Source organism: Lepidochelys olivacea (assembly GCF_965140295.1).
Source record: "Lepidochelys olivacea isolate rLepOli2 genome assembly, chromosome: 28".
Lineage (NCBI taxonomy): Eukaryota > Metazoa > Chordata > Testudines > Cheloniidae > Lepidochelys > Lepidochelys olivacea.
In genome coordinates, this window is record NC_140438.1 from 1,553,893 (window position 1) to 1,580,514 (window position 26,622).

General features: G+C 62.5%; 2 protein-coding genes across 3 annotated transcripts; both read right to left on the bottom strand.

Moving 5' to 3' along the window:
• Positions 1–6: 6 nt before the first annotated feature.
• On the bottom strand, positions 7–6,605 carry LOC311514183 (eukaryotic initiation factor 4A-I-like). The gene is made up of 10 exons (XM_084616625.1): positions 6,544–6,605; positions 4,862–4,910; positions 4,326–4,458; positions 3,902–4,041; positions 3,200–3,368; positions 2,812–2,921; positions 1,742–1,885; positions 1,246–1,383; positions 671–760; positions 7–164 (listed from the first exon to the last, which is right to left on the bottom strand). The coding sequence occupies exons 1-10, from the start codon at positions 6,564–6,566 to the stop codon at positions 36–38; spliced, it is 1,125 nt and encodes a 374-aa protein (XP_084472751.1). The 5' UTR covers positions 6,567–6,605; the 3' UTR covers positions 7–35.
• A 7,859-nt stretch (positions 6,606–14,464) lies between these two features.
• SENP3 (SUMO specific peptidase 3) lies at positions 14,465–25,760 on the bottom strand. 2 transcript variants are annotated; one of them, XM_084616411.1, is made up of 11 exons: positions 25,660–25,760; positions 18,981–19,846; positions 18,593–18,841; positions 17,901–18,012; positions 17,492–17,639; positions 17,090–17,137; positions 16,580–16,657; positions 16,095–16,232; positions 15,774–15,857; positions 15,355–15,405; positions 14,467–14,965 (listed from the first exon to the last, which is right to left on the bottom strand). In XM_084616411.1, exons 1-11 carry the CDS (start codon positions 25,755–25,757, stop codon positions 14,855–14,857), a joined length of 1,983 nt encoding a protein of 660 aa, XP_084472537.1. In that variant the 5' UTR covers positions 25,758–25,760; the 3' UTR covers positions 14,467–14,854. The 2 variants fall into 2 exon arrangements, with proteins under 2 accessions (XP_084472538.1, XP_084472537.1); XM_084616412.1 differs by lacking the exons at positions 15,355–15,405; positions 15,774–15,857 and having other exon boundaries at positions 14,465–14,965.
• Between the last annotated feature and the right edge of the window lie 862 nt (positions 25,761–26,622).

Below are 26,622 nucleotides of genomic sequence, written 5' to 3' on the forward strand. Positions count from 1 at the left end.
CTCCCCAGCTCTGCGAGGGGCCTGAGGGCTGGTGGTTAGAGCAGGGGGGCTGGGAGCCCGGACTCCTGGGTCCCCCCCCAGTACCTGTGGATGTAGTTCTCCCGGTTGGTGGGCAGGTCGTAGTTGATGACGAGAGACACCTGCTGAACGTCAATCCCACGGGCCTGGTGGGGGGAGAAAAAGCAGCCAGCCTTCAGGCCCCGGCCCCCCACGTGTGGAGCAGCGCCCATTCCCAGGCTGTGGGCTGCTGTGCCGCGGCCGAGGCCCGGGGGGCTGGGGGCGCCCGCTGCGGGGAGCAGCCCCCCCTTGGTGTGCCAAGGAGCTACATTCCGCGTACAGCACGGGGGGCTGGGCGGAGAGGGAATCTCCTTGGGGGCTGGGGGGGGCCAGGTCACCTGGGTTTGCCGACATCTAAGATGGCCGCTGTCATGTGATGGCAGCCATTTTAGAGGGGCCAGATCTTTCCAGCTGCCCCCCAAAACCAGCACTCCCCAGTCTCCCCCCCACAGGGCAGACCCAACTGCAGCCTGCAAATCCCTGCCCTTAAAAATCCCTCACAGCAGCCCCCCCCAGAGAGCTGCCCCCAAGTTAACCCACCCCACTCATCTGTCCCCCAGGTTTTGCCCGCTACACCCAGGTGCCCCCCCCACAGCCCCCCAAGTCTCCTCACCAGTAGGTCAGTGGTGATGAGGACCCGGCTGGAGCCGGAGCGAAATTCACGCATGATTACATCACGCTCCTTTTGGTCCATGTCTCCATGCTGGGGGGCGAGAAAAGAGGGTCACCAGCAGCTAATCCACAGGCTTAACCATGCACTGGGGGGGTCTCACTGCACCCCCCCCCCCACCCCCGAGAATCCCCCCTTCACTGGCTGCTGGAAGGTGCAGAAGGGACAGAACCCAGGAGTCCTGGCTCTTAACTCCCCCCACAGCCCTAAACCTGGCACACACAACTCTGGGATCCCCCCCCCAAACAGCTGTACCCCCCATTTCAGGGACTGGGACCCAAGGGCACCCATGGTTCAAGGGGGCCAAACGCTGTTGCATGGGGCACACTATGGAAGGGCCACGGGCGGGGGGGACGGGACGACTCCACCATAAATCCAGATCCATGCAACTGGGGTGAGACCCAAACATCCTGGCTCCCAGCACCCACCCCCCTCCCCGGCTCTAACCACCAGCCCCCACTCCCCTCCCAGAGCTGGGGAGAGAACCCAGGCGTCCTGGCTCCTCCCCGCCCCCGTACCATGGCAGAGACGGTGAAGTCCCGGGCATGCATCTTCTCGGTGAGCCAGTCCACCTTCCTGCGGGTGTTGATGAAGATCACGGCTTGGGTGATCGTCAGGGTCTCGTAGAGATCGCACAGGGTGTCCAGCTTCCACTCCTGGGGGGGACAGGACCCATGGGGGGGTGAGGGTGACAGCCCCCCCCCAGCACACTCATGTGGGGGACCCCTGGAAAATCCACTCCCAACTCCACCCCGGCGGGCAGAGCCTCCCCTGCTCCCAACACAGCCGTAACCCAGACCCGCAGTGTGCCCCCCATTTCAGGGACCGGGTCCCAGAGACATTGGGGTCGGCCATGGTTCAGGGGGGCTGATTGCTCTCGCATGGGGTACACTATGGAGATGCCATGGAGGGACCCCTCCATAAATCCAGGACCATGCGGGGAGGATAGAACCCAGGAGTCCTGGCTCCCAGCGCGCCCCCGATCTCCCCCAAGGGGAGAGCCCCCCCCCCCACCTCTCTCTCGACATTGATGTAGAACTGCCGGATGCCCTCCAGGGTCAGCTCCTCCTTCTTCACCAGGATGCGGATCGGGTCCCGCATGAACTTCTTCGTCACCTCCAGGACGTCCATCGGCATCGTGGCCGACAGGAGCACCACCTGCGGGGGGGACGGACGGACGACAGACAAGGGGGGCAGTGAGCGGCGCTGCTCCCTGCCCCACCCAGAAATCCCCTCTGCTCCCTGACAGCTGTAGCATCTCCCCCTGGGTTCTAGACCCCTCTACGGGAAGTTCTAGCTCCCCATCAATAGGCCCTGCCCCCTGGGTTCTAGACCCCTCTATGGGAAGTTCTAGCTCCCCATCAATAGGCCCTGCCCCCTGGGTTCTAGCCCCTCTACGGGAAGTTCTAGCTCCCCATCAACTAGCGCCTGCCCCATGGGTTCTAGACCCCTCCACTCGCTGTTCTAGCTCCCCATCAACAGGCCCCGCCCCTGGGTTCTAGACCCCTCTATGGGAAGTTCTAGCTCCCCATCAACTAGCGCCTGCCCCCTGGGTTCTAGACCCCTCTACTGGTAGCTGCAGCACCCCACTAACTAGCCCCCGGATTCTAAACCCCTGCCCTACCCTTCCCCACATGACTGACTTGCCCTTTGGGTTCTAGACCCACCCCCCCCTTTACTGCCAATTCTAACTCCTTATGGACTAGCCCTGCCTCTGAGTTCCTCCCAGTTCATTCCACTGCTCCTTGGGTTCTAGACCCGCCATGACAATCCCAGCTCCTTCTGGTCTAGTCCGCCCCTGGGTCCTCGATCCCTGCAGCTGGGTTCAACTCCCCATGGACAGTCCCCGTTGGCTTCTAGTCCAACCGCTTCATCTAGTCTTGCCACTTCCAGACACACCCTCCCCCCCCCCCCACACCAAATAACCTAGACCCACACTAACCCCCACACCAGTCCTGGGGTCTCCTGCAGCAAGCCCACACTCCGATGAACCCCCAGTTCTGGATTCAGCTCCTCCCAGGTGACTGCTCTTGGCCCACCAGGGGCCCTTGATTCCAGACCCCCCCCCCCGGTTCCAAGCTCACCTGGGTGTTCCCACTCAGCTTCTGGAATATGTCGTAAATCTGATCCTTGAATCCCCGGCTCAACATCTCGTCGGCCTCGTCCAGGACGAACATCTTAATGAATTTGGGAGCTGCGGGGAGAGGGCAGGGAGGCCGTTAGCCTGAGCAGGGTGCGGGGGGCAAGAGGGGAGTCAGCCCCCAGAGATGCTGTTCTCAGTCAGAGAGCTCTGATCACGCCCAGAAGCCCCTGTGCCAGGCCCGGACGGCAGAACGCCTAGCAGGGGGCACAAGGTGGCACCGGCATCAGCTGACACGCATGGGGAATCGTCACTGAACAGATACGGGGCAGGTCCACGCCCACCCGCCCGGGGGGTGCCCAGAGAGGGGACCCCCAAGCCATGGAACTTACACAGGTATCTCCTGTTCAACATGTCGAAGACACGGCCCGGAGTCCCCACAATGATGTGGGGCGCTTCCATCTGCAGCTTCTGCACCTCGGCCCGGACATTGGTGCCCCCAATACAGGCGTGGCAGGAGGCCCCCATGTAGTCCCCGAGGGCCATCACGACCTTCTGGATCTGCAGGGAGGAAGCGAGGGTGAACGGCCGGAGAGCCAGGCTTCACCCCAGAGGCGGCCGCACCTCCACCGGGCGAGGGGATCCCCCCACCATCAGCCGCCCCCACCCCAGAGGTGGCCACATCTCAGCGCTTGGTACCGAGGGGCCCCGACAGCCGTGTGCCCCCAGCATGAACCAGCGACAGCCACCGCCCGGGATACCGCGCTGGGATGAATGGGGGTTCGTCTCTCTCCCCCTGCTAGATTCAAGAGCCGCGCCACCAATCAGACGCGTCTTTGCCCAGTTAGCAAGGGAGGAAGTGGGCGTGATTCCTACCAAGTAACCACGTGGACCGAGCTTGCTCTCCCACCTCCCCTCCCACACGCCTCGAGCCGTGCCCCAGGACTCCTGGGTTCTCTCTCTGGCTCTGGGAGAGGAGTGGGGTCTGGCGGGTTTGAGCAGTGAAGGCTGGGAGTCAGGACTCCTGGGTTCTGTCACCTGACTGAGTCACCCCTTTAAACGAGGGGGCGGGGGCACTGCCCTGCCCAACTCACCTGCTGGGCCAACTCTCGGGTTGGGGCCAGCACCAAGGCCTGGGTCGCCTTGAGGTCCAGCTCGATCTGCTGGAGGATAGAAATGGCGAAGGTGGCCGTCTTCCCAGTACCAGACTGAGCTTGCGCAATGACATCATAACCTGGGGGAGCGGAGAAGTCACCGGTCAGCGCCCCGCCCCAGAGGTGGCCGCATCGCAGCACTCGGTAGCCCCGATAGCCGTGTGCCCCCAGCATGAACCAGCGACAGCCACCACCCGGGATACTGCGCTGGGATGAATGGGGGCTCGTCTCTCTCCCCCTGCTAGATTCAAGAGCCGCGCCACCAAGCGGACGCCTCTTTGCCCATTAGCAGGGGAGGGGGAAAAGTCTGGCCAGGGTCTGCCCCGCTGGGACCCACCCCCCCCCTCCCCAAGGACCGACTCACCCTTGATACAAGGAAGAATGGCTCTCTGCTGGATGGCGGAGGGCTTCTCAAATCCATAGGCGTAAATTCCCCGCAGCAGGGACTCCGACAGGTTCATGTCGTCAAAGCTGTCAACGATCTCATTCCAGTTGCTCTGAGGGGGGCGAGGGGAAGGGGTTAACACCCCCCCATAAAGTCCCGCCCATGAATCCCCCAGCCCCTCGAGACTCCTGTCTTGACCCCCATCACCGCATACAGACCTCTCTCAGCCTGCTGCTCGCCCAAGTCACCATCCCTGAAAGTAATCCTGTCTGGGTACCCCCGCATCTCTAGTGACGCCCCATTAGACACTGCTTTGCTCCCTGCAGCCCCCCCCCCAGAATGAGCCCATCCACCCACCCCCCTGCACTTCAGAGCCTCTGCCGCAGCCCCCCGATACCCTTTCCCTTCCCCCAAGGAGCCCATCCACCCCCTAGCACCTCATGGCTGCCCCCCCCCCGATGCACAACTCATCCTCCTGCTCCACAGACCCCCCCCCCCTCCCAGCGCCAGCCCACCTCAATGATGCCATCGGGGTCCATTCCCTCGGGGCCATTGTCTCTAGAACTGGAAGGCAAAAGGGAGACAAGGGGTGGGGGTTAGACGAGGTCAGCGGGAACCAGATGGCGCCCCCCCCCGGGGCTGCTCCCCCGCCCCCCCCAACCCATCCACCCACCATCAGGACCCCCAGCACCCACCCCCGGGGGCAGGGTGGGCCCCCCCTTCTCCAGGGGGCCGAGCGCCCCCCCCCAGATGCCTCCCCCAAAACCACGTCCTCCCCACAGCCTCAGGAGCCTGGGGTCCCCTCAACCCCCCGGGAATCCCCCTCCCCCTATCAGGCTTAGGGGCCCCCCCAGCCGGGGGAGCCGCTCAATCCCATCCCGCCCCCCTCCCTTCCCATCCCCCACCCCAGCCCGGGGGGGGGGGGGCCGCTCAATCCCGCCCCCCTCCCTTCCCATCCCCCACCCCAGCCCGGGGGGGGGGGCAGCTCAATCCCGCCCCCCTCCCTTCCCATCCCCCACCCCAGCCCGGGGGGGGGGGGGCCGCTCAATCCCGCCCCCCGCCTGGGGTCCCAGCCCAGGCTCCTCTCAAGCAGGGGCCGGAAGTGGCCCCCCCTCCCATCCCGTGACCTCGCGCCGCCCCCAGGCCCGGCCCAGGCCGCTCCACGTGCTCGGGCCTCTCCCTCGGCCCTTCCCCCCCCCCCACCCGGAAGTCCCGCCCCCTCTGCCCATTGGCGGGGAAGCCGGCGTGACGTCACGGCCGCGTTCCCCGGATACCCAGCGGCAGGACAATGGAGGCGCCCGGCGGGGCCGCGCGCGCTTCTCCTCTCCCGCGCGCGCCGCCCCCCCCCCCCGCAGGGAAAGAATGGATTCGCCCACCGCTCTTTCCCCCGCCCTTCCGATAATGGACTGGGCCGGGGAGGGGGGATCGAGGGATGGGCTCGTCCATTTGCTATACCCCCCCCACGCCCCGCGCATGGATCCGTCCAGGCGCGACCAACCCGCATCCCCGCGGCGCATTAACGCCCCCCCCCGTCGGGTGGTTCCGTCCTGTCGTCCCCACAAAAGAGTTACTGGAATTGGACTGCCCCCCCCACAGGATTCCCCCCCCCGACGGGAAGAATCGTCTCGTCCCCCCCCCCCGCAGGATCGGATGGTTCCGTCCGGAGCCAGGCCGCATCCAGATCGCCCAGCGTCACAAAATGGCGTCGCGCACCGCACCGCCCCCCCTCCCACTCGGGCGGGGTGGTTCCGTCCAGCCCCCCTTCTCCGTGGCTCGAACTGCACCCCCTCCCCCTGAGCGCGAATGGGCTCGCCCACCTTGCTCCCTGCCCTCCCCCCAGGCCCGGATGCTTCCGCCCGCGTCCCCCGGGGAGGGGGTTTAAATGGACTCGCCCACCCCCCCCCAAAGGGGAAGGAAAACAAGGGACTGGATTGGCCCATCCACCTCCCAAACCGGAATGACTCCCCCCCCCTCCTCCAAAAACGGGTGGTACCGCCCAAAGGGCGCGTGTGCGTGGTCGATTTACGGCCTAAAAGTCCCTTTCCTGTCATGGGCTCGCCCGACTCCCCCCCCCCGCGGAATGGTTCGGCCCGCGCGCGCAGGGAGCGGAACGCCGCGGGGGTCGCGCCCGCCCCTCTGGGGGGCTGGGCAGTGGTACGGTCCGGCAGGGCCTAGCCAGGGCCGCGCGCGCACTCACCGGCTCTCCAGACACGCAGACATCCTGGGCAGGATCCTTCCCCCACCCGCCTCGCCCCGTCTTATAACCCCCGGCAAGCTCCGCCCCCGCCCCGCTCCCATTGGCCGCCCGCCCACCGGCCCCGCTCCCATTGGCTGCTTCCCCGCCCAGGGCCCGCCTCCCGGCTCCCCGCCCATTGGCCGGCTCCCGGCCGGTGACGTCGAAGCCGATTGAAAAGAGGCGTGTGACGTCAAGGCGCCTGCCCCCTCCCTTCGGGGGGCCCCGCCCGCCAGCGGGGTGAGTCAGGCGCCAACACGCCGGGCGCCGATTGGCTGGCGCGCGCGCCCGTCAGGGCTCAGTGAGCCAATGGCCGGGCGGCCAGGAAGGGGCGGGCTCCGGGGCCGGAAGTGAGGCCGCCAGGGGTCGCACACGTGGGTGGGGAGAGGCTGGGGCCTGCCTTTGTGAGCGTCTCGCCCACCCGGGCCGTGACCCCTCCCGGCACCCGTACCCCAGCCCTCCCCACCCGGGATCCCCTCCTACCGGATCCCCCGCCACAGGCCCCCCCCCCGATTCCCTCCAACCAGCCCCCCCGCCACAGGCCCCCCCCGGGATCCCCTCCTACCAGCCCCCCCGCCACAGCCCCCCCCCCGATTCCCTCCAACCAGCCCCCCCGCCACAGGCCCCCCCCGGGATCCCCTCCTACCAGCCCCCCCGCCACAGGCCCCCCCCGATTCCCTCCAACCAGCCCCCCCGCCACAGGCCCCCCCGGGATCCCCTCCTACCAGCCCCCCCTCCAGCCAGCCCCTCCCCATACCCCCCGGCCACAGCGCCCCCCCCGGGATCCCCTCCTACCAGCCCCCCCGCCACAGCCCCCCCCCGATTCCCTCCAACCAGCCCCCCCGCCACAGGCCCCCCCCGGGATCCCCTCCTACCAGCCCCCCCTCCAGCCAGCCCCTCCCCATACCCCCCGGCCACAGCGCCCCCCCCGGGATCCCCTCCTACCAGCCCCCCCGTCACAGCCCCCCCCCGATTCCCTCCAACCAGCCCCCCCGCCACAGGCCCCCCCCGGGATCCCCTCCTACCAGCCCCCCCGCCACAGCCCCCCCCCCGATTCCCTCCAACCAGCCCCCCCGCCACAGGCCCCCCCATTCCCCACAACCCCCCCCCGGGATCCCCTCCTACCAGCCCCCCCTCCAGCCAGCCCCTCCCCATACCCCCGGCCACAGTGCCCCCCCCGGGATCCCCTCCTACCAGCCCCCCCTCCAGCCAGCCCCTCGCCATTCCCCCCAGCCACAGCGCCCCCCCCCGGGATCCCCTCCTACCAGCCCCCCCTCCAGCCAGCCCCTCGCCATTCCCCCCAGCCACAGCGCCCCCCCCGGGATCCCCTCCTACCAGCTCCCCCGCCACAGCCCCCCCCGATTCCCTCCAACCAGCCCCCCCGCCACAGCCCCCCCCCCGATTCCCTCCAACCAGCCCCCCCGCCACAGGCCCCCCCCGGGATCCCCTCCTACCAGCCCCCCCTCCAGCCAGCCCCTCCCCATACCCCCCGGCCACAGCGCCCCCCCCGGGATCCCCTCCTACCAGCCCCCCCGCCACAGCCCCCCCCCCCCGATTCCCTCCAACCAGCCCCCCCGCCACAGGCCCCCCCCGGGATCCCCTCCTACCAGCCCCCCCGCCACAGCCCCCCCCGATTCCCTCCAACCAGCCCCCCCGCCACAGGCCCCCCCATTCCCCACAACCCCCCCCGGGATCCCCTCCTACCAGCCCCCCCTCCAGCCAGCCCCTCGCCATTCCCCCCCGCCACAGGCCCCCCCCGGGATCCCCTCCTACCAGCCCCCCCGCCACAGCCCCCCCCCCGATTCCCTCCAACCAGCCCCCCCGCCACAGGCCCCCCCCGGGATCCCCTCCTACCAGCCCCCCCGCCACAGCCCCCCCCCGATTCCCTCCAACCAGCCCCCCCGCCACAGGCCCCCCCGGGATCCCCTCCTACCAGCCCCCCCGCCACAGCCCCCCCCCGATTCCCTCCAACCAGCCCCCCCGCCACAGGCCCCCCCGGGATCCCCTCCTACCAGCCCCCCTGCCACAGGCCCCCCCATTCCCCACAACCCCCCCCGGGATCCCCTCCTACCAGTCCCCCCTCCAGCCAGCCCCTCGCCATTCCCCCCAGCCACAGCGCCCCCCCCGGGATCCCCTCCTACCAGCCCCCCCGCCACAGCCCCCCCCCGATTCCCTCCAACCAGCCCCCCCGCCACAGGCCCCCCCCTGGGATCCCCTCCTACCAGCCCCCCTGCCACAGGCCCCCCCATTCCCCACAACCCCCCCTGGGATTCCCTCCTACCAGCCCCCCCTCCAGCCAGCCCCTCCCCATACCCCCCGGCCACAGCGCCCGCCCCGGGATCCCCTCCTACCAGCCCCCCCGCCACAGGCCCCACCCCGATTCCCTCCTACCAGCCCCCCGCCACAGGCCCCCCCCCCGGGATCCCCACCACCAGCCCCCCTAACCCCTCTTACCAGCCGCCCTGCCACAGGCCCCCCCCCCCAATTCCCTCCAACCAGTCCCCCCCGCCATGGGATCCCCTCCACCAGCCCCCCTGCCACAGGCCCCCCAGGATCCCCTCCAGCCAGCCCCCCCATGCCCAGCACCCCCCCATTCCCTTCTACCGGACCCCCCCCACAACCCCCCCTGGATTCCCCCCCCAGATCCCCTCCCACTAGCCCCTCCCAGCAAGGGCCCTACCCAGAGCTATCTAGCTGGGGACAGCTTTGCTTCGAGCCTCCCCTGTCTGTTCCCTGCGCCCGCCCCTCCCCCCCCCCAGCTTATTCCCCACCCTGGGCTTCCACAGGCACCTCTGCCTGCCTCAGTTTCCCACCTCCAACAGCTTCCTCCACCCTTGCCAGACCACAGTCACACCCCCGGGTCCAGCTGCCCGATGGCTCTGATGGCCAGGTGGGGGCTCTCGGGCCGTGGGCCTACCCCAAACCCATTCAGCGCTGGGGGGAACGGATGAGAGCGGGGCGCCTGGTGGGCTGGGGGGGCGCCAGGCAGGGGTTGGCGGGGCCGTCGGCGGCTGCGGGGCTCTGGGTTTGTGGGCCTGTTCTCACAGACTGGCGTTTCTCGCCCTGCTCCCGTTACCGGCTCCGGGGTCACCGGGCAGAGACTCTCAGTTAGGGGCCCACAGCCGACCCGGTAACGCGTTCGCCCCGAGCCGATGGCTGAGAAGAACCGACACAAGCGAGGCCCGGCCAGCAACACCAGCCTCCTGCAGGCAGCCCCCCACCCCGGCAGCTGGCAGTTCACCTGCTGTATCCCCCCAGGCATGGCTGCCCACCACAGCTGGGTCCGAAACTGGGTCCCTGGCTTGCCAGCGTATTCGGCGCCAGGTGATTACCACTGGGCCACCATCAGACTCCCGCTCCGGCCGGGCTGAGCCCATGGATGGATTATAATTGGGGGGTGCGTTAGCCACACAACGGCATCGAAACCGGTCCCCAGGCTGCAACAAAGGTCAAAGGTTTGGCTGCCACGTACGGGCCAAACGCACTCAAGAGGCCGCTGGGCGTCTGCTGGACCCCAAGGCAGAAAAGTACGAGCAAATGCATCAAATATAACACCACCCCCGCCCCCCCGCTAAGGTGAAATATTTCCAAAGCCGGCGCGTTTGTGTTTAGACGCTTTCGGCTCATTCGGGGGAAGAACCAGATGTCGTTTCGATGGGTCGGGGCCCTTTGGGCGAGGTGATGCTGTTTGCGGATCGCCTGGCCTGGGACGTTGAAATGTTCCGCGAGAAAGAAAAACTGCCCAAGGTCTCCAGCTGCCCCCGGGCTCCGTGCCCGGCCTGGTAGCGCTGGCCTGGGTCGAGCTGCCGGGTGACCAAATGGTGCCAGGCTGGTAAATTAACAGTATGCTGGATTGCTGGACTCCTGGGTTCTTTCCCTGGCTCGGAGAGGGGAGCGGGGTCTAGTGGTTAGAGCAGGGGGGACCCACAGATCCCTTTCCGCGGTACTCCTGCCTAGGCAGTCCGTGCCCATTGTGTGCAACTGACTATTCCTTACTAAGTGGGGTACTGTGCATCTGTCTTGATTGAATTTCATCCTCTTTCCTTCAGACCCTTTCTCCGCCTCGTTTTGAATTTTAATCCCCTCCTCCAAAGCACTTGCCACCCCTCCCAGCTTGGGTGTCGGCCGCCAACTCGAAGCGTGGTCTCGCCGCCATTATCTAACTCCCTGATGAGGATACAGAACCGACCCCTGCGGGACCCCACTCGTTATGTCCTGGCCGCTTGACGATGAAGCGCTGATAACTCCTCGCCGGGGACAGTTTTCCAACCCATTCTGCACACCTCTTGCAGTAGCTAATACCATAGTAATAGTCTGTGAGGGCACGTGACCCTTACTAAAGCCTTACTAAAGTCAAGAGAGACCCTCTCTACCGCTTCCCCCCTAGCCACGAGGCTTGTTACCCTGTCAAAGAAAGCTAGCAGGTTGGTTTTATGCAATTTGCTCTTGCCAAATCGGAATCATAGAAGATCAGGGTTGGAAGGGACCTCAGGAGGTATCTAGACCCACCTCCTGCTCAAACCAGGACCAACCCCAACCAAACCATCCCAGCCAGGGCTTTGTCAAGCCTGACCTTAAAAACCTCTAAATCCATGCTGACCATTACGGATCACCTTATTATCTGCTTGGTGTTTGCAAATTAGTTGCTTAATTCGTTGCTCTGTTATCTTTCCGGGTACCGAAGTAAAGTTGACGGGTCTGTAATGCCCCGGCTTGCCCTTAAATTGGCCCTCTGGAATCGCTCCAGTCTTCCAGGACTTTTCGAAGATAACGACCAATAGCCGAGCTATCTCCTCAGTCAGCTCCTTGAGTGTTCTAGGATGGACTCATGTTAGCAACAAGGTCAGGGAAAGCGAGGGCCCCTTACTGAATGGGGGAGGCAACCGCGTGACAGGGGATGTGGAAAAAGCTGAAGTACTCAATGCTGTTTTTGCCTCGGTCTTCACAGACAAGGGCAGCTCCCAGACTGCTGCACTGGGCAGGGCAGGGTGGGGAGGAGGTGAGCAGCCCTCAGTGGAGAAAGAACAGGTGAAGGGCTGTTTAGAAAAGCTGGACGTGCACAAGTCCGTGGGTCCAGATCTAATGCAGCAGAGGGTGCTGAGGAAATTGGCTAATGCGATTGCAGAGCCATTGGCCATTGTCTCTGAAAATTCATGGCCACTGGGGGAGGTCCCCGACCATTGGAAAAAGGGCAAATAGAGTACCCATCTTTTAAAAAAAGGGAAGGAGGAGAATCCAGGGAACTACAGACTGGTCAGCTTCACCTCAGTCCCTGGAAAAATCATGGACCAGGTCCTCAAGGAATCCATTTTGAAGCACTTGGAGGAGAGGCAGGTGATCAGGAACAGTCAACCTGGATTCACCATGGAGAAGTCATGCCTGACTAACCTGATTGCCTTGTATGATGAGATAACTGGATATGGGGAAAGCGGTGGATGTGATATATCTTGACTTCAGCAAACCTTTCGACACAGTCTCCCACACTATTCTTGCCAGCAAGTTAAAGAAGTATGGGCTGGATGAATGGACTATAAGGTGGACAGAACGCTGGCTAGATCGTCGGGCTCAATGGGGAGTGATCAATGGCTCCATGTCTAGTTGGCAGCCGGTATCAAGTGGAGTGCCCCAGGGGTTGGTCCTGGGACCCGTTTTGTTCAATATCTTCAAAAATGATCTGGAGGATGGTGTGGATTGCACCCTCAGCAAGTTTGCAGAGGACACTAAACTGGGAGGAGACGTAGATACGCTGGAGGGTAGGGATAGGAAACAGAGGGACCTAGACAAATTGGAGGATTGGGCCAAAAGAAATCTGATGAGCTTCAACAAGGACAAGTGCAGGGTCCTGCACTTAGGACAGAAGAATCCAATGCACCGCTACAGACTAGGGACCGAATGGCTCGGCAGCAGTTCTGCAGAAAAGGACCTAGGGGTGACAGTGGACGAGAAGCTGGATATGAGTCAGCAGTGTGCCCTTGTTGCCAAGAAGGCCAATGGCATTTTGGGCTGTATAAGTAGGGGCATAGTGAGCAGATCGAGGGACGTGATCGTTCCCCTCTATTCCGCATTGGTGAGGCCTCATCTGGAGTACTGTGTCCAGTTTTGGGGCCCACCCTACAAGAAGAATGTGGAAAAATTGGAAAATGTCCAGCGGAGGGCAACAAAAATGATTAGGGGATTAGAACACAGGACTTATGAGGAGAGGCTGAGGGAACTGGGATTGTTTAGTCTGCAGAAGAGAAGAGTGAGGGGGGATTTGATAGCTGCTTTCAACTACCTGAAGGGGGGTCCCAAAGACGATGGAGCTCGGCTGTTCTCAGTGGTGGCAGATGACAGAACAAGGAGCAATGGTCTCAAGTTGCAGTGGGGGAGGTCGAGGTTGGATATTCGGAAACACTTTCACAAGGAGGGTGGTGAAGCAGTGGAATGGGTTCCCTAGGGAGGTGGTGTAATCTCCTTCCTTAGAGGTTTTTAAGGCCCAGCTTGACAAAGCCCTGGCTGGGATGAGTTAGTTAGGGTTGATCCTGCTTTGAGCAGGGGGTTGGCCTAGATACCTCCTGAGGTCTCTTCCAACCTGATCTTCTCTGATTTCATCAGGCCCTTGGTGACTTGATGACATCTAAGGTGGCTGAGTCATTTTTAACTCGTTCTTTCCCTGTTCTAACCTCTGCTCCTGTTCAGTACGTGGGACGTCCAATCCCCGTGAAACTTTTTGGTGAAAACAAAGAAAAGTCATTTAGCACTTTCACCATTTCAACATTTTCTATCATCGTTTCCCTCCCCCCTCGTTGAGTAACGGGCCGACCCCTTCCTTGGTCTTCCAAGTGCTTCTAATGGATTTGCCAAATGTTTCCTTGTTACCCAGTATGTCTCTAGCTAGTTTGTTCTCATTTTGGGCCTTTCGAATTTTGTCCCTACGTATTTGTTTATATTCCTTTGTCATTTCACCTAGTTTCCACTCTTGCGTTTCAGATCCTTGACGATCTCCTGGTTAAGCCAGGGTGGTCTCCAGCCATACTTCTCTCTCTCTCAGGGCAATCATTTGCTTTTGCACCCTTAATCAGGTCTCCAAAAAACGACCAAATCTCTCAAACTCGTTTTCTTCTTACACTTGCTTCTCACAGGATCCTACCTACCAACTCCGTGAGTTTGCTAAAGTCGGCCTCCTTGAAATCCATTGTCTTTATTGTGCCGTCTTCCGTCGTATCCTTTCCTGGAATCACCAACTTGTCTTCCACATTCACATTCTCAACCAGTTCCTCCCCCTTCGTCAAGGCCTCGCCCCGAGTTGCTTTCTCCACCTTCTGAGCGAAAAAATGGCCTCCAGGGCGGTCCAAGGATTCGTCGGATCAGCTGTCCCCTGCCATGTTGTTTTCCCGACGGACGGACGTCGTGGTAGTCGAAGTCACCCGTGGCCACCAAGTCCCGGGCTTCGGCTGAGTTTGTTAAGTTGTTTGAAACTCGGCTTGTCTTACCAGTGTCCCGTTTCCCACCCCGACGCCCCCTAGCAGACATTCTTCCTCCAAACGGCCAACACGGGGAGACAATTTGCCCTGCTTGGCGGGCGGGGGAGTACACAGGGGAAATGACACCCCCTCCCCGCAGGACCCACATTTCAAGCCCAGGGGGTTCTCCAAAGAAACAAAGTTTATTGCCCAGAACAATTTCCCGCCGCATTATATATATATATATATATATATAAAAAAAAAAAGCTTCTCATCTCACAGCCCAGTGTATAAACTTGTGTCCCCCCCACCCCCCCAACATACAACTTCACTAACACAAATAACCCACGGGAGAAGAAAAGGTGGGGGTAGAGATTCCAATGTCATCTCCCCTCTGCCCCCCTTCCCCGAGGTCTGGGTAGAAATGGCTCCTTCTCCCCCCGCCCCCGTAGTGACACCCCTCCCCCCAAAGCCGGTGTCTCCCCAAAATTCAGGGGTAGGGGGTGTATTTACCATGACCCCCCCCTCCAAATATGTAACAAGGGAAACTGGGTTTAAATATGAAAAAAATAATACAGAACCGGGGGAGAGGGGGATGCCCCCCCCCCCAAGTAAAAAACGGTCCCCCAAAAGTCTGGTTGGCGGGGGCAGGAGGGAGCTGGGATTAGCTGCCTCCCTCACCCCGGCTTGAACAGTTCCAATGCTACAGAGTTAATGCCCCTTCCCGCTGCCCGTCCTGGGGTTCAGGGTGCCCCCCCCAGAGTGGGGGAGGAGGCGGTGTCCGCGTGGCCGCATCCGGAAGGGAAGAGGTGGGTGCGTGGGGGGGGGGCGTCTCACACGCTGAGTTTGCAGTGGCAAAGCTCCTTGTACATCTGTCGCCGGAGCTTCGGCATGTCCTGCTGGGTGAAGGTGAACGCCCGGCCCAGCGCCAGGAACTTGCAGTACTGGGGGGCAGGGGGGGAGAAGCAGAGTTAACCAGGGGCACAGAGAAAAAGTTTTCCCCTCCAGGGGGCGCTGGCTCCCATCCGGCCCCAGTCTGCGTGAGCTGAGTTCGTCGGGTCTCAGCCCGGCTCATCACCAGCGTGGGTGGCGCGAGATGCGGCCCACCACTGCGACGGGGAAAACGCACGGTGGGACTTGGGGGGGGGGGGGGGGGGAGAATGCGAACGGCGTCCCTGCAGCCTCCACAATGGGTGGAGTTGGCAGGTCTAAGGGGGGGCCTAGTGGCTGGGGGGCTGTCGGTGTGCACAGGGGGAGATCCGGGCGATGGGGGGGGCGCCAGTGAGGAACCGCTGCTCCCCCCGGCTCCCCCCCAGCGCCAGCCGCCGCTCACCTGCAGGACAAAGGCTCCACAGTCACTGTCGTTATTCTGCCTGGCCACGTTCTGGGGAGAGGAGGGCGAGTGAAGTCTGAGCACCCCCCTGCCCGCGGCAAGAGTCCGGCCCCCCCGCTCTGACCCACCAGCCCCCACTCCCCTCCACCAAGGCGGGGAGAGAACCCAGGAGTCCTGGCTCCCAGCCCCCACCCCCTGCTCTGACCCACCAGCCCCCACTCCCCTCCACCAAGGCGGGGAGAGAACCCAGGAGTCCTGACTCCCAGCCCCCACCCCCTGCTCTAACCCACCAGCCCCCACTCCCCTCCCCGAGCCAGGGAGAGAACCCAGGAGTCCTGGCTCCCAGGCCCCCTGCTCTAACCCACCAGCCCCCACTCCCCTCCCCGAGCCGGGGAGAGAACCCAGGCATCCTGACTCACCATCTTAAAGGAGCCCCTCCAGCCATCTCTGAAGTCCGGCCGATCCTTCTTGTCTGCTTCAGCCTGGAGGTACCTACAGATGTGCTGGGGGGGGTTGAGGGGGGGCAGGAGGAGCACAAAGGGGGTGACTCAAGGGGGGGGGAAGGGGCCACCTGATAGGACTGCCAGGAGTTAAGGGTGCAATGGGTGCCCCCTGGAAAGGACAGGCCCCGTGCCCCATTCCCCGTCCCCAGAGCCAGCCAGGCCCCGCCCTGGGGCCAGGTGGGAGCCCGCGCCCCCTGGAGGGGACAGGCCCCGCCCCCTGCCCCCCTGCCCGGTTACCTTGGGGCAGCGGCGGTTGAGCGTCCGCTGGGAGTCGAAGTAGGTGATGCTCTTCTGCCTCACGTCCACGGAGACCAGGGACCAGTGCACCTCCAGGTGGATGGGGATGAGCAGCAGGTCCTTGTTGAAGATGTCCACCTGCGGGGGGCGCCCCACGCACTCAGCCAGCCAGCCACCTCCTCCAGCCCTGCCTGCCGGGGGAGAGCGCCCCCTGCCAAGCCCCCCAGCCCGCTGCCTGCCCCCCAGCGCCGCCCTGGGGCCAGCCCCGCCTGCCGGGAGAGAGCACCCCCCGCCCTCCCAGCGTCCCCAAGCGCCGCCCTGGGGCCAGCCCCGCCTGCCGGGGGAGAGCGCCCCCTGCCGAGCCCCCCGCCCCGCTCCCTGCCCCTCAGAGCCCCTTAGGGCAAGCCCTGCCTGACGGGGGAGAGCGCCCCCTGCAGAGCCCCCCACCCCGCTCCCTGCCCCACAGTGCCCCCTGCCGCACTCACATTTTTGGTCCAGCGTTTCACCCCCTCGTACCCCTTCGTTCGTAGCTTATCGTAGAAAAAACTGTTGAAGAAATGGACCTGGGGAGGGAGGAAGCCTCTGTTTAGACACCAACAGCCCCAGGCCCGGCCCTTCCACCCGGCCGGGCGCAGCAGGGCCTCTGGGCTGCCCCAGCCCCACGGCTCTAACCACCAGCCCCCACTCCCCTCCCAGAGCTGGGGAGAGAACCCAGGAGTCCTGGTTCCCAGCCCCCCCGCCAACTCTAACCACCAGGCCCCACTCCCCTCCCAGGGCCGGGGCTTCTCCGACTCCTATCAAGTCTCTGCTGAAGTGGTGGGGCAGGCCTGATTTACCCCAGTGGGGGGTGCAGGGGAAGCCAAGGACTGGGGTAACAGGGGCTGTAGGTCGGGATCGAGGGGCGTCAGTCCCCATCAGCTGCAGGTTGCCACCTAGTGGCGGTTCCTTAGAATGGCACCTCGCCACCCCGAAACTCTAGGTAAGAGGGCGCTCACCTTGTCTGGCACCGTATCCATGACGAGGTCCCCGTACATGTTCATGACCTGCGCACGCAACAGTGAGAAAGGACAGAGGGTTAGGGGCACCCCACCCCACTCCGGGCCTGGTGCCCGGCGCTGCGATGCGACCCCCTCTGGGGCAGGGCGGCTGGTTACACAGGGACCCCTCGCCCGGCACTGAGATGCGGCCACCTCTGGGGCGGGGCGGCTGGTTACACAGGGACCCCTCGCCCGGCACTGAAATGCGGCCACCTCTGGGGTGGGGCGGCTGGTTATACAGGGACCCCTCGCCCAGTGCCGAGACACCCTGGGGCTTGGGGGCCAGTACTGACTGCCAGGGGAGGGCCCCTGCCCCGCAGCGCCCCCCCCACCCCCCGGTGGGCTTGCTGAGCGCCCCACCTGGTCATTGAGCCAGTTGGGGCCGTAGAGCGTCTGCAGGTCGTCCATGGTCAGCACGTGGCGCTTGTAATTCACCCGGAAGCCCCTCACCATGGCGTTGCCCGGCATCCGCTGGTATGACTGGATCAGCTGCTGCACCGTGCCCTTCCTGTGGGGTGGGGTAGCCAGGGGTGGGAGGCAGGCATGAGAATGGAACCCAGGAGTCCTGGTTCCCAGCCCCTCCCCCGGCTCTAACCCACCAGCCCCCACTCCCCTCCCAGAGCCAGGGAGAGAACCCAGGAGTCTGGGCTCCCAGCCCCTCCCCCCACTCTAACCCACCAGCCTCCACTCCCCTCCCAGAGCCGGGGAGAGAACCCAGGCGTCCTGGCTCCTAGCCCTCCCCGGCCCTGCTCTAATCCCTCCCGGGTACCTCTGTGGCGTGGAAAACTCTTGCTGGAAAATGTCTTCTAGCTTCTCCACTACCTCATCGGTGCTGACGGGGATGAGGCTGCCGTAGGCCTGAAGGAACTCATCCAGAATGCCTGCGGGGTGGAGAGCAGCAGGATAGAATAGCTGAGGTGACAGCGCTGGGGGCTGAGATGCGGCCACCTCTGGGGTGGGGCGGCTGGTTATACAGGGATGCTGGAGTCAGAGACCGCGATTCATCTTAGCTTGCGTACGAAAAGCAAGCCTCTTTCCACCACTGATGCTCACAAAAAACCCTCCCCGAGATCACCGCATTGCAGGCTGTCTGCCTGAGACCCTGGCTCACTGGTGCGTCATGTCCCCCGGACGAGCTAAGTGGGATTTTAACTCTGAAACCTAGTGATGGTGCCTGGTTTTCTCTGGGTCTTAACTGAGCAGGGAAGCATGGAGAGTCGCCAAAGGTGAGGAAGCCAGAAAGCGGCACTGCCTGGCGGCATGGCTGCGTCCTGTCCTAATCCCTCCCCTTCACCCCCCCAAGGCTGCTGAAAGAAAGCCTGACACCTTGTGGTGGGAGGTCAACGCTACACCCGTTTTGGCATGACGTCCTCCTGCACTTGCCCCTCCCCTGCCTTCTCCCCACCTTTATTGGGGGGCCCCGCATAGGGGGGCACCCCCTCCCACGCCCTAGCTCCTTACTCTGTACGCAGGTGACGTGTTCCTCCCGCAAGGGGCTGAGTTGTGCTGCCTTCTCCCCGGGCGGCGCCTCTCTCGGGGGCCCTCCGGGCCCATCCTTGGCCCGGAAGAACTCCTCCACCGCGTGGGCCCCGCCGATGCTGCAGACGTTGCTGATGACGATGCTGGGGTCCGAGGAGGCGGCAGCCAGGGCTCCGAGGTCGCCGTCGGGGGCCAGGGAGGCGAAGCCGTTGGGCAGGGTGCTCGCGGGGCCTGGGGAGGAGACATGGGGCCCGTTACGCTGGGGGGGAGGATGGGTGTAAGGGGTTCCCTATGGGTCCAATTCCACCCCCCTCTGCCATAGCCCCTTCCCATAACAAGCAGTGAGGCCCCCCTGCCCCCTCCTGGTTACCTGGGTCCCCGTCCAGCGTGGGCGCCTCTCTCCTGCTCCCGGGGGGCGACCGCTCTGCCGGGAGCCGGGCGCCGTCCTCCCCGCCCACCTCCATGGCGCCGTCCGCCCGCTGCAGCTGGGCGTACTGCGGGTACGGGGAGGAGCCGGGCTCCTCGCCCATCAGCGCCCCCAGCAGGGTGAGCCGGGGGGGCGAGGGGGCGAAGGCCCCGCCCAGGTGGTAGTCCAATCGGGGCGAGGGGCGGGGCCGGAAGCGCAAGGGGCAGGGCCCTGGCTTGGCCCCGCCCTGGCAGTCCTCCTCCTCCTCCTCCAGGGGGCAGCCTTTCAGGTCGTCGTCGGGCTGGGAACCGGGCGAGAGGGAGGAGCGAGTCCGCTTGGCGCTGCCCCGCCGGCGCCCCCGGCAGGCCAGCTTGCCCCACAGCTTCCAGGGGAAGGCCAGGGAGGAGCATTTGGAATACAGCAGCATGCGGAAAGCCCGCCGGGCCCGCTGACGCCGTCGCAGCTGGCAGCGCCGCCTGCTGGCCCCCAGGAGCGGCGGCCGCCCCCCGGCGAAGGGCCAGTCCGGGCCTCCGCTCCTGGCCACCTTCTCCCCGGTGGTTTTGCTCCGGGCCCAGCCCGCGACGCGAGGCAAGTCCCAGTCGCCCGCGTGGCCTTCCTCCTCGCTGTCGAAGCCTGGGGGTTGCTCTTTGGTGTAGGCCAGCCGGCGCCCGCCTTCGAAGCAGCCACCATGCTTGGGGGCCGGGGGTTGGGGCTCCTCCCAGTCCTGGGACGCCAGGCGCAGCCTCTCCCGCCTCGGGGGCTCACGGAGCCCAGGGCTGGGGCCCCACAGCTTCTTGGCCTGGATGGTTTCCTTCATGGCTCCGACGTGCCTGTAGGGAGCGGGGGACAAGGGTAAGGGCTGCCAGCCTCCTGCTGCACCGGATGCCAGGGAGATCCTCGACTCACTGCCATGCCACCCATCCCGCGCCTCAGTTTCCCCCATGCTCCTACTCTGCTGGGTACTGAGGGAGGAGGGGTGGCAACACACCTCACAATGGGGGAGTCACTGTCAGCGTAACAGGGGACCTCTGATCCCAGCTGGGACCTGGCACAATCAGGCCAGGATCTGCCCAGACCTTATCCAAATCCAGTCGGGGTGTCTGGGCCAATTGGGGGGCATCCCTATCTTGGGGTTGGGGAGAACCTCGATGCCAGGGGGACCCCAATCCCGGTTGGACAGGGCCTGTGCAACACTCGGCATAAGTCCTTGCCCAGTTCGAATTCCTAGACGCTACCGTAATGGGCTCTCTTGAATCGGTTTGAGGCTGGTTTGGCCAAATTTGTTTCACCCCTGGACAGGGACCCATTGATTCTGGACCAATTTGGGAGCCTCCACGTGTCTTCCGTTGGCCTCTGTAGCTGTGTCGCTCCCAAAATATGAGAGAGACGAGCTCTCGGGGACCCAGAGAGCGTCCGCGTGGAAGCTCAAACCCCTGTCTCTTTCACCAGCGGAAACCGGTCCAATAAAGGGTGTCTCACCCCTCCTGGTCTCTATATTAAATCACAATACGTTTGCGTGTCTGACTGAAAGCTCTCTGAATCCTGTGTCCCATTGTGGTGCCCACAACTTAAGGACGAGGGTGGTGAAGCACTGGAATGGATTCCCTAGGGAGGTGGTGGAATCTCCTTCCTTAGAGGTTTTCAAGGCCCAGCTTGACAAAGCCCTGGCTGGGATGATTTAGTTGGGGTTGGTCCTGCTTTGAGCAGGGGATTGGACTAGAGAACTCCTGAGGTCCCTTCCAACCCTAATCTTCTTCTTCTATGATCCATCGGAGAGGGGTCAGAGAAGAGCCGTAGGAATGATTCAAAAACCAGCCTTAGATTGAGAGACTCAAAGAGCTCGGTCTCGTTTGCTTGGCAAAGAGAAGGTGAAAGGGTGACTTGATCACTCTAAGTATCTACCTGCGGAACAAATATTGCATAACGGGCTTTTCAATCTCGCAGAGAAAAGTCTAACACCATCTCTGTGCGCACTGACAGCCCCCCAGCTAGAGACATGCACGGGGGGAAAAAAGGCGTACAGCTTGGAAAAGAGACGACTAAGGGGGGATACGATAGAAGTCTCTAAAATCATGACTGGTGTGGAGGAAGTAAATAAGGAAGTGTTATTTACTCCGTCCCAGAACACAAGAACTAGGGGTCACCAAATGCAACTAATAGGCAGCAGGTTTCAAACACACAAAAGGAAGTGTTTCTTCCCACAATGCACAGTCAACCTGTGGAACTCCTCGCCAGAGGGTGTTGTGAAGGCCAAGGCTAGAACAGGGTTCAGAAAAGATCTAGATACGTTCATGGAGGATAGGTCCATCAACGGCTATTAGCCAGGATGGTGTCCCTAGTCTCTGTTTGTCAGAAGCTGGAAATGGATGACAGGGGATGGATCACTTGATGATTCCCTGTTCTGTTTATTCCCCCTGGGGTACCTGGCATTTCCACTGTCAGAAGACAAGATACTGGGCTAGATGGACCTTTTGTCTGACCCACTCTGGCCGCTCTTATGAGAATAATTAAACACTGGAACAACTGACCAAGGATCGTGGTGGATTGTCCGTCACCAACAATGTATAAATCAAGATCGGAGGCTGGGAATTCGGAGGAGAACCTAACTGGTCCGAAGACAGAGCTTCAGCAGTTTAAGAACGGGATTATCTGACAGCGTTGCCCAGTAGGGCAGGGGATCTTGTCTCCATGACGTAAGAGGTCCCTTCCGGTTCTGTTGTGCATCTGTGCAGCGCTGGAATCGCCAGATCAAATCCAACCAGCCTCAGACACTTCAAACAAAGGTGTAAAAACCCTACAGATGGGGGATAAACTACCCCCTACAAATGTCTTGTCTTGATCTCCGAGATCGGCTTTAAATCCCGAAGCATGAGGTAGGTTTAACTGCCCTTCCAAAACTCGTTAGCGTTCACTACCCTAACTCTGGATATTCCAGAGAGACGGCCAATCCCTCTTTGTATCTTGTTACGTTGCTGGCCTGAAGCAGAGAGTTCCGCCGATTAACTGCAGTTAGACAATACGTACAAATGAAAAGGTTGCAAATTCAAACCTGATCAAAGGAAATTCATTTCATGGACTGTCCCCTTGTTCTTATCTCAAGACAGAGACAACAGAAATTCCCAGTCCGTCTTCTTTATCCCAATATGGTTAAGCAAGACAGAATTTAATTATTTTTTATAATTCCGATGGATATAATATCTATGTTTATTTTTCAGCCTTTCCCATGATTTTTAGTCATTTACATTTTCACAGTTGTGCAAAATGATGGGATGCCTTATTTTAAATGTTTTTATCTATTTCAAATTTTCACAGCTGGGCAATAATTTAAAGACAGTAAAAGTCGAGCTCCAAAAAGCTAAAGATTTACAACTGTTTAAAACACGGACTGTCAATAGCACACGTCAAAACTGATTTAAGGATATTGGCTTCCTTCACCTAGCCGTAAATGTCAATGATCATCGATGAAAATATTTTCTCATCTGTCTGCGTGCGTACACTGAAATCGACTTTTACTTAATCGTCCCAAGTCTAATTATTTTATGGACTTTTAGCATCTCCCCTCTTATTTATCTCCTTGCGAAGAAGATTTGTCTTAGAAGCTTGCTTGATTACAGTCCTGGGGAGAAAATTCCGGGGACTAAATTCTTTAAGGTAGCAGAGAAAGGCAGATCAAGATTTTAACGGCTGGAAGTTGAAGCCAGGCAAATTCCGATATGTAGGGCCCTACCAAATTCACGGGCCATTTTCACGGTCATAGGATTTTAAAAAATCATCAATGTCATGATTTCAGCTTGTTAAATCTGAAATGTCACGGTGTTGGAATTGCAGGGGTCCTGACCCAAAAAGGAGTCGTGGGGGGAGTGGGGTTTGCAAGGTTATTGTAGGGGGTGTTGAGGTACGACTACCCTTACTTCTGCCCTGCAGCTGGCGGGGTGCTGCTCTCTGCTTGCGCAGCTCTGAAGGCAGTGCCGAAGTACGGATAGCAATACCATGACCCCCCTTAAAATAACCTTTTTTGGGTCAGGACCCCCAGTTTGAGAAATGCTGGTCTCCCCTGTGAAATCCATATTGTAAAGGCACACAAAAGACCCGATTTCACAAGGTCCATATTTCACGGTCCGTGACGCGCTTTTAGTGGCCGTGAATTTGGTAGGGGCCTTACTGACGTGGTACCAATTTGTAACAGTGAGGGGGAGTCGCTGCTTGAACACATTCCCACATGGTGGATTTTCCATCAATTGAACTCTTCCAAGCCAGACCAGATGCCTTTCCAGAAGACGGTGCATAGTCCAACGCAAGTGAGTGGGTAACATTTAATGGGGATATAACTGGGTCAGACTCATTAGATGATCTGGCCTTAAATCTAACAAGCTGAAAGCTATGCTGGTATAAGCACCTTCCTATCAATATAACTATGCCACACTATGCTACGACTTACTGTTACCAGTCTAGCTTCTTTCACTCCAAGAGGGTGTTTTTAATATACACTATACTCCCGTTTCCCCTTTTATCCGAACCTCTGCATTACCCAAGGAAGGGATCTGGAGAACGCAGAGGTTCAGATCATAAAGCAGAGACCCCTGGGCAGGACTGAAGACAACAACCCCTGCCGCTGATTCAATTTCCCTGCACTCTCGCGTACCCAAATAAATTCCGGGTCCCCCGGGGCATTTCGGATAATCGGGAGCGTACCGGTATAAAGGCGGGCTTTGCCAGAAAAGCTGCGTCCAAAGCAGCGTGCCTAGTGTAGACAAGACCTGCTGCTGAAATAGAAAGCTTTCCCAAGGTACGCACAGCAAAGACGTGACCTCCCTGCCATGGAGGAAAGAGGCAAGTGGGGGGCGGGGGGGGGGGACACAAAGAGCCATGGGCATGGGGTGAGACTGGGGGGCCCTGGCATGGGAGAAGGCAGAATGGAGAGAGAATGGGTCACCCTAGTATGGGGCTGAGAAGGGAATTGGGGTGCACACAGAACCACTGGCATGGGGGAGGAAAATTGGGGACACACAGAACTTCTGGCATGGGGGAGATTGAGGGACCCCAGTATGGGGTGGAGAGTCCCTCGTGTGGGGGAGGAAGTGAGGGACCCTGACATGGGGGAAGGAGGCAATGGGAGGGGCACAGAGAGCCCCTAGCACGGGGAGCAGAGGGAATGGAGGATACAGACAGAGCCCCTGGTATGGGGGAGATGGGAAGAAGCTGCAAGAGAGGGGGATGGAAGTTGGTCCCAGGGAGCCTGTCAGGGGGTGGGGAATGGCGGGAGGCAAGGAGCTGCCCACATCCACCGTGAGCTCGACTAATCCAGCTGCGGAGCGTGCGTGCCCTCTTGTTCGCATTACCGGGCATGGACCGGGAGGCCAGGGCGCTAGGCAAAGACACCCAGAACAAAGATCTCACCACCTCAGAGACGGCAGCGTCACGGGCGATGCTCGGGATCGGGCAGCAAGGACCAGGACAGCAAAGACAAGCTGGCGATAGAGATGGGGAGGGGGCCAAGAGATGGGGGGGGGGAGCCAACGACCTGCGGAGCTGCATGGGGTGGGGGGGGATGAGCAGCACTTGCTGAGGCCAGGAGAAGGCCGAGCCAGCGACGGAGCCGGGAAAGGAGGCGAGTTCGAGCGAGGGACGGGAAAGGCACCTCGACGCTGCAAGAGTCAGGACCTTCGGGGTTGGAACGGCCGCAGAGATCAAAGCAGCAGCAGATGGTTTTTCACCCGGGGGTCAAGCCCGGGGTTTCGGGGGGTGGGTTAGAGAACCCGAGTTAAGCCCACGCCGCAGGGCGGCCGTACCCCCGGGAGCCCGGCCGGATTCAGAGGCCGCCTAGAGGGGAGGCAGAGGCCTGAGTCCAAGCCCGACAGGGTGTTTTGTAAGCGACCCCCCCGCCCAGCCCCGATCCGGCAGCAAAGGGCCAGGCCCCCCCATGGCGGTGCTGGGCTCTCCGGCAACTGGGGGAAGGGGTGGACCGGGGGGGGGGTGTCTCTCTTCCTCCCCTTGTCACAGCGCCGGGGGGAGCAGGGGGGGCCGCCCCGGCCAACCCCACTGAAGCCCCCCCCCGGGGCCTGGGTATTTGGGGGGGGGAAGTGCCTCGGACCCCAGGCAAAGCTCCCTCGGAGGGGGGGACTGGTGGGGTGGGGGCTCTGCCCTGAGATCCCCTCAGCCCCCCCAGGAGAAGATCAAGGGAGGAAAGGGGAGCTGGGGGGGGGACACAAAGCCTCTAACACCCCCCCCAGAGCGGGGAAGGGGAGGAGCGGACCCGGGTGGGGACAGGGCGGGGGAGGGGCGGCGGACCGCAGTGGGGACAGGGCGGGGGGGAGGGGCGGCGGACCGCAGTGGGGACAGGGCGGGGGGGAGGGGCGGCGGCGGACCTGGGTGGGAGCAGGGCGAGGGGGGAGGGGGCGGCGGACCGCAGTGGGGACAGGGCGAGGGGGGGAGGGGCGGCGGACCGCAGTGGGGACAAGGCGGGGGGGAGGAGCGGACCCAGGTGGGAACAGGGCGGGGGGGAGGGGCGGCGGACCGCAGTGGGGACAAGGCGGGGGGGGGAGGAGCGGACCCAGGTGGGAACAGGGCGGGGGGGAGGGGCGGCGGACCCAGGTGGGAACAGGGCGGGGGGGGACAGGACCGAGGGGCGGGGCCGGTCACTCACCCCCCCCCGGAGAGCGGGGCCTCGCTCCGGCTCCCTGCGCCGCCGCCGCCGCCGCCTCCCAGGACCGAGGAGCCGCCGGCGCCGCCCAATGGCGTCATCAACCCGCGCGCCCGAAAAAAGAAAGGGGGGGGCCGCGCGCGCCGCGTCACCTCCGCCGCCCCGCCCCCTCCCCCGGACGCAAGCGCCGCGTTACGTCACGTTCCCGGCGTGCGGCGTCACTCCCCCCCCTCTCCGCCTTCGCGCTGCGCGCTGCGTCACCGCGCTGCCTCCTTGGGCGGGGCCACGCCTCGCTCCTGGGGTGTTACGTCACGGCCACGGCGTTCGTCCCTCAAGAGGGAGGGGGCGGGGCCTGATCCTTCCCGTGGGAGGGAGGGGCTGGGAGAGGGAGCCTGGGAGGCCGCGGGGCATTGTGGGACAGGCGATCACCCCATGTGCCCCAGGGCATTGTGGGATAGGTCGCCCTGGTGCATTGTGGGACAGGAGGCCACAGTCGCCCTGAAGCATTGTGGGACAGGAGGCCATGGTCACCCTGGGGCATTGTGGGACAGGAGGCCGCAGTCACCCTGGTGCAATGTGGGAAAGGAGGCCACAGTCGCCCTGGTGCATTGTGGGATAGGTCGCCCCATGGCATTGTGGGACAGGAGGCCACGGTCACCCCGGGGCATTGTGGGACAGGAGGCCATGGTCACCCCGGGGCATTGTGGGACAGGAGGCCGCAGTCACCCTGGTGCAATGTGGGAAAGGAGGCCACAGTCGCCCTGGTGCATTGTGGGATAGGTCGCCCCATGGCATTGTGGGACAGGAGGCCACGGTCACCCAGGCCATTGTGGGACAGGAGGCCACGGTCGCCCTGGAGCATTGTGGGATAGGTCGCCCCATGGCATTGTGGGACAGGAGGCCGCAGTCACCCTGGTGCAATGTGGGAAAGGAGGCCACAGTCGCCCTGGTGGATTGTGGGATAGG